The 7,070-nt window shown below is 43.5% G+C and overlaps 1 protein-coding gene and 1 pseudogene across 1 annotated transcript; one reads left to right on the top strand and one right to left on the bottom strand.

The window, feature by feature from the left end:
* Positions 1-570: 570 nt before the first annotated feature.
* On the bottom strand, positions 571-1,505 carry LOC116253273 (BAG family molecular chaperone regulator 7-like). Its single transcript, XM_031628038.1, has 3 exons — positions 1,428-1,505; positions 931-1,254; positions 571-837 (listed from the first exon to the last, which is right to left on the bottom strand). The coding sequence occupies exons 1-3, from the start codon at positions 1,503-1,505 to the stop codon at positions 571-573; spliced, it is 669 nt and encodes a 222-aa protein (XP_031483898.1).
* A 1,822-nt stretch (positions 1,506-3,327) lies between these two features.
* LOC116253272 (flavin-containing monooxygenase FMO GS-OX-like 2) lies at positions 3,328-6,828 on the top strand (annotated as a pseudogene).
* The last annotated feature ends 242 nt before the right edge of the window (positions 6,829-7,070 follow it).

The raw sequence follows: 7,070 nt of genomic DNA, 5'->3' as shown, positions 1-7,070 counted from the left end.
TGAAACCAATACTGTGATTTCTGTATATAGAAGTGATGCGGTATCCTTCCTCACCGGTCACCCAACTTATGCTCCGCTGAATCTACTGACACGAATATGCGCCTTTCACGTTCACTAGCTGGAATTACATTTTTATAAGCAGAGTGTCAGTTGGCCATGAGCAGGCCTGTCCAGCTTCTGAGGACCTAATGGCACCGTTCTCAAATGAAGTCTGGTCTCGTACCAAATAAGAGTGGAGGTAGAAGTTGGCAAACTTATTATTAGCTTATTCGTATCCGATCAGGGACGGAAAGCATTTTACTAGGAGGCCAAAAACATAGAACGTAAACGGTGGAAGATGGAGACAACGACAACAATAAGCCTAGAAATATGGATCATATTATAAGTAGTGTTTGTAACGCGCATAAACACAACAAGGGGTCCATACTTCCAAAAACTTCCTGTTTCAGAAGGAAAAGTTATACAACTAGAAAGGAAAACGCGAACGACCATGTCAGAAACTTCTACTACCGCGGAATTGATAGACAACAAACCGGAAAAGATGCTCTATGCGTCACTAAGTTTGTGTGTCTACCCATGGATGTCCACCTTGTGACTGTCTTGGTCAAGCATCTGCACTACCTCAGCCGCACCCTTTGCCATCTCCACCAGTTCACCATTGCTGCATGTCTCAGGCAGATCAAACTTCCTTCTCTTGAACCACGCCAACTTACCAGCAGGTTGTGGATCCACGGTCTCGAGCATGGCTTCCAGCTCTTTGATCATGCTCCTATCTGCCTCTCTGATCATCAAATCAGGACCTTGACAAAGCAAGATTAAAGATGGAGGTTCAATCAGCTTTCAGAAAATGCGTTTCGCAAAACATGAAATATGGTGCTCCATGAGAAAATCCAGTGTCATTAAAAAATTAAAACTGTAATTTTAATTTACTGAAATGTCTTCAACAGTCAGCGGGAGGATGATCTTTTCCGAGAACCTCTGTCGTTCTTCGGCGTAAAAGAAATAGTCGAACAAGGATCTAAGTTCCTTCAATTTTGCATCGGCTATTGCAAGGTCCCTATGTCCTCGAAGCATCTGCGTGGGACGAACAAGATGCGCTCGGAAGCTCATCTGAATGATCAAGGCAGCATCCTCAGGAGGAGAGAGCTGCTTCCTTGATTTTCCTTGCTCTGCTTTTAATCGCTGCCACGGCTGCTGCTCTCCTCTTCGCAAGCACCTCCTTCTCACATTAAACATCAAAGCAAAGACCAACGTCTATTCAATTATTCAACACAGTCCTGCATAAGACAGGATGACAGGTGCATCTGGGTCATGTGATGAACTCCATTAACTCGCGTTTGGAGGCAAAGGCCCATTGTAGGAAAAGATCTTCGTCTGACCATTCTAAGAGAAAAGTTGTACAAATCGTGTTTTACAATTTAAATAACGGAGTCATTTCCATCTTCCCACTCAAAAACTTCCATGGTCACGACAACAACCGTGATCATCACCACCATCATCACCATCATCATCCAAAGCATTGCATGAAAGAATACCGGATACGTCACTTAACACATGTAGGCAATGCAAGAGAGAATTTCCCAGCCAAACAGCCCCTCCAAGTATCTTCCCCTCGTCTCTCTCTCTCTCTCTCTCTCTCTCTCTCATGGTTTCACTGATGGGTGGTACTGTTTGTCAATGACTCGCTGTCCTTTGCTCTCTCTCTCAACCTCTCTTTCTTGAATGCAGTTGGACAAGGGTTTTGCTTGTCAATCCTCGTCTGACCTCTCTCTCTCTTAGGCCACTCGTGCCGGCTTTCGCCATAGGCTCTCTTTCTCTCTATCTCAAATCATCTGCATGTTCCTCTCTCTCTCTCTCTCTCTCTCTCTGAATATGAGTGTGTATGCGTGTGCACTTTGGCATAACCCTTAACTAGTATCCACTTCTCTCCAGTGGCCGAGCGAGACACAAAATCTGGAGAGGGCACTCTTTACAGATCTTCATGTGGACACTAGTATACACAGCATAACAAATATTTTAAAAATAAAGAAACCTTGAGAGGTTGGTGTGAGCAGTTGTCATGTCAAAGGAGAACTCATATACATAACATAGAAAATATTTAAAAATATTCATTTGGAAATAAAGAAAAACTTTAAGGGAATGGTGTGAGCAACTGCCCCCAGCTCATATGGCTCCGTCTCTCTGTCTTCCTCTTTCTTTCCAAGCCTGAGTTCCAGCAACGGAAGCCCTCAGCTAGTGGCAGTAAATCACTACTGTATGGGTGGTCTTTGCCTCCCAGCACATGGGAAGGATATGAGATCTGCATGTCAAGTCCAACCCCCTTTCCCGTATGAGGTCTGTGGGTTTCAGCATTCTTGTTGGACAATCATCTTGATGCAAACTTCTCTCATGCATGTCGTCCTGAATCACATGCAAAAAAAAAAAAAACCTTGTTTGAAGCACTTGTTTTGAAAGGAAAAGTTATTTTCTTTTTGAAAACTCAACAAAGGGAATCATTTGGACTTGCGAACTGCGAACTACTCTCTTCTCGATGCAAGCCTGCGGGAAGAGTAGGTCTCCCAACCTTATTATGAAAAGAAAAGGGCTGTACACCAACTGGCTATGCGCATGCACCATTGGCTGATGATTCTTAATTGTGCCGCTGGCTTTTCCTTTGTTCTTTTCTTTGTGGACACATGCTTGCAAACACCCACAAAACTCCCTTAAGCCTCGCTTTCCATGTATGATAATACAGCCAAGATTCAAGAAGCAACTTGAACGGGAAAAATTTCGTCCCTCTCTCGTGTGCCAGTGTCTAAAATACCAATTCAGTTGAAATCTATGGGCTTGAGACGGCACCACATAGCCCGCTGTAACAATTAAAATAAAGAGAGAAGAAGAAGAAGATGGGGAGGGAGAAAATTGTGGAGAACGGAAGATTAAGGTGGTTGGAGTTCAAATTTTCAAATTGAAGAGGAAACGTGCAAGCAAGTTTTGTGTTCCACTTGGATCATGGGCTCCCGATTTTGATTCAGTCCAATTAGGTCCCCTTAACAATGTACCATCATGGTGACATGCTTACGTGCAGATATCCAGATCCACACAAAATCAGATCGGGAGGGCCAAGGGGGACGAATAGACCACTGGGTCCTGTTCAGCCGAAAAGGGAACCTGTGAAGTGAAGTGATATGTATAATGGATTGATCTATCTAGAAAAATATCTATGATCGGATACTAAACCGGATCCAACAAATTGTCCTCCCACGTCCCCGGACCTGAAATCCACCTTTCACGTTTGTAATTTTTACTGCTGACTTGAAGAATGTGGAGCCACAAATAGGGGGAGAGATGGGGACTAACGCGAGCGACGCTATGGAGGCGAAGGAGGTGGCGGTGATCGGAGCTGGGGCCGCGGGGCTGGTGGCGGCGAGGGAGTTGAAGAGGGAGGGCCTCCTCGTGGTTGTCTTCGAGCGGGGTGACACTGTTGGCGGGACGTGGGTCTATACTTCGGAGGTCGACTCCGGTGACCTCCTCGGCCGCGACCCCAGTCGGACGGTGGTCCAAAGCAGCCTCTACAAGTCGCTCCGCACCAACCTCCCCAGGGAGTCAATGGGCTTTTGCGACTACCCGTTCACGGCAGTGGCGGTCGCGACGAGCGGCGGTTCCCCAGCCACGAGGAGGTGCTCGCCTACCTCTCGGGCTTCGCCAGGGACTTTGACCTCATGAAGTTGATCCGATTCCAAACCGACGTCCTCCATGTAACCAGGGCGGCGGACGGGAGGTGGCTGGTTCGGTCGCGGAAGGTCAAAAGCGACGAAGAGGCCGTCGACGTGATTGAGGTCTTTGACGCCGTCGTGGTCTGCAGCGGCCATCACACGGAGCCCCGTGTTGCTGAGATCCCTGGTAATTTGGTGCTACCTTATACCTTGCATGGTCATGAAGGGGAGTTGGAATCTACCATGTTCGCAAACTGAAATGGAAAGCTATTCATTCTTGATTGATTTGAAGCAGGATCATGAGTGTTAAGAATATGAACGATATGCTCGTGCTGCTGCCTGTTACTGACCTCATTTTACCTTCAGAGTCCCATGTTTTGCATGCTTGGATGAAATGCTCATTCGAACTATGCATTTCATGCAACCAAATCGAGTTTTGAACTTACATTATACTTGTGGTACTACCTCCTCAAACGAGTAGAACTACGAAGTGAAGGATTCTTCCAGGAATCTTCACCTAGACAAACCACGGATTGGAGAGGGTCTGAGGGAGGCTTTGCCGCCTTTGCCTCAGCAAGAGGCGACAATGAAAATGAAGTGTTAGCATATCTCCAGCCTGCCATGCATACTTTTTATGGTGATGAAATTAAGTCTGTTTCTGTTCTTCAACTACTTCTCTTTCTATTCTTCAATTACTTTCTTCCATGACCGCTTCTGTACTATTGCTTCTTGTAGGTGTTGATAGATGGCCAGGCAAGCAAATTCACAGCCATAACTATCGTGTTCCTGAACCATTCGAGGATAAGGTATGTGAATGATTGGAACACGGCAGCTAATTGACATAGCGATCTACGTTTTGGTACTTGCCCGTGATGGAAGCTTGATCGTTTTTCTCACAGAGAATTCTTCTGTTTATGTTATACCCTAAAAACATATCATTAATTTAGTATGCTTTTAAATAGTTCTGAAATTTCGACATGGATGCCAGACTGGTATTTTAAAATCATGACCTCATTAATCCATTTCTGTCTCAAAAATATCATCGAAGTACAAAATCCTCTGCATTTGCGATTCGATAATATACCCTCTGCTTCAGTCATTGTTCAATATAAATTTTGGTCTGGGACATCTGCTGTGTCTTTCTACTGATTTAGATTCACGGCTGTTCATTTTCTTTCTTTAGAAATATGATAAAATTAAATAATGGTAGTTCCTGTTACATGCTATTGAGCTGTTGACATAGTGAGTTTTTCAGAATCTTGATGCAGAAGCACTCAATTTTTTTTAAAAGTTCGTCTGCCCTGGCCATGCCCATGTGAATAATACTATTACGTGGGCACACCAGATCAAAATACACCCCGGCGTATTTCATGCATCCGAGATGCCAAATAATTGTTTGTCTCATTTTCTTTTAATCTCCTTTTTTAGGTAGTGGTTTTAATAGGTGATGCAGCCAGTGGTGCTGATATTTCCAGAGACATTGCTCCAGTGGCTAAGGAAGTTCATATTTCCTCAAGGACTGCACTGATCCAAACTACAAAGCGGCAACCAGGCTACGACAACATGTGGCTTCATTCCACGGTAACGAAGTTCCTCTACTGTTAATATCTCAAAATGTTACCGAAGAAGAAGCTGTTGGTAAGAGTAGTACCACATCATCGTGTGAAATATAAAAAGCTAATGTTAGCTGAAACTATATTCAGATCAAAAGTGCCCATGAGGATGGTGAAGTGGTATTCAACGACGGAAGTTCAGTTGTAGCTGATGTCATCATGCATTGCACAGGGTACAGTATTATCTTAAACTGGTTTGCCTTAAAAATGTTCTTCAAAAGTAAGTTTTCTTGAAGTAGATCTTTTCTGTGGGATGCATATTCGACATGCACATACAAACACCAGCATGCTCGATCCATATTTCTTCTCTTCACACTGTTCAATTTGAATCTGACGGTCTATTTTTAGAAAAGACATGCTAGCTAGCTATGCCTCCAAAAGTTACGGTCTATGCATTGGTGTAGAAACATTGGAGAAGCCTGCCATTCTAATTCACTGTCTGGCCAGCTTCACTGCTTTAGTATATTTTACCATTTACACCCTTGGTCTAAGTTTTCTAATATAGTCCGTCTGCTGACTGACTAATCTTCTGTCCTGTCCAATTTGACTCAGTCTGTAGATGGTGTTTAGTTGTCCCATCCAAATGCAAAACTCGTTGCAGCCTTGGACTTGCATTGGTTTTTTTTTTTTTTCTCAATTGTCATCTGTTTTATGCTTCTTATTGCAGCTATAAATATTATTTCCCATTTCTGGAGACAAATGGTGTTGTGAGTGTGGATGACAACAGGGTTGGGCCTCTGTATAAGCATGTTTTCCCACCGTCACTGGCTCCATCACTTTCGTTCATTGGCATACCGTGGAAGGTTTTCTCTCACACATAGTAAAGCAATGGTGTTACTTATGATTAAGGGGCTAATAATGCTCTTTTGTTCACTGCAGATTCTTCCTTTTCCGATGTTTGAATTACAATGCAAATGGGTGGCAGGCATTCTCTCAGAAAAGATCTTGCTTCCAACTGAAATGGAGATGATGGAGGACGTTGAAGCCTTTTACTCCCAGATACAAGATGCTGGTTACCCTAAACGTTACACTCATAATATGTCAGAATATCAGGTACAATTGTTCTCCCGATTAACATCACTTAAATGTCAGGTTATTTCAGAGATATGCGTGAGAACACAAGTTATAATGTCTGAGCTTGTGATTGCAATGACACATTAATAAGATTGACCAATAATCACAAGTTTGAAAGTTTCAATTTTCAGATTTGAGTATTGTGAGTGCGTTGTGTCAGTGTGTGCAACGTCTGCCAATCTAGTGTTGGTTGACATTCCAGCTTATTAATAATGGCTTTAACTTAAAAAAAACTGCTGCAACTTTGACGGTTCGAGTATGATGATTGGCTCGCAATGAAATGTGGCTGCCCAATGGTGGAGAGCTGGAGGAAGGGGATGCTCGAGGCAGCTTTACAGAACTGGCAGACTCGACCAGAGACTCATCGTGATGAATGGGACGACCATGATCTGGTTTTACAAGCCCAGGAGCTCTTCCTTTCTCTTGAGAAGTTGAAAATACGATGATGTCTTCCTGTGGTTTGTTGTGTGTTGGTATCTTCACCATTTAGTGACTTATTTAGTGTCCTGAACAAGGACGCTGTATTCCTATTTCGTATAAATAAGAAGGGAAAATAAAGTTTGTGGCTCCGTGTGAGACATGCATCAAGCATGTAGTCATGTTCGACAGGCGAAAAACCGTGGACTTCGGTATACTGAAAATATGTATTGAAAATTTCAAACAAGGCATCTTCTTGAAGGAAGTCTTT

This window comes from Nymphaea colorata, chromosome 4, assembly GCF_008831285.2.
Source record: "Nymphaea colorata isolate Beijing-Zhang1983 chromosome 4, ASM883128v2, whole genome shotgun sequence".
Lineage (NCBI taxonomy): Eukaryota > Viridiplantae > Streptophyta > Magnoliopsida > Nymphaeales > Nymphaeaceae > Nymphaea > Nymphaea colorata.
Note: the sequence above shows the minus strand (reverse complement) of the source record. Positions and strands in the feature narration are given on the sequence as shown.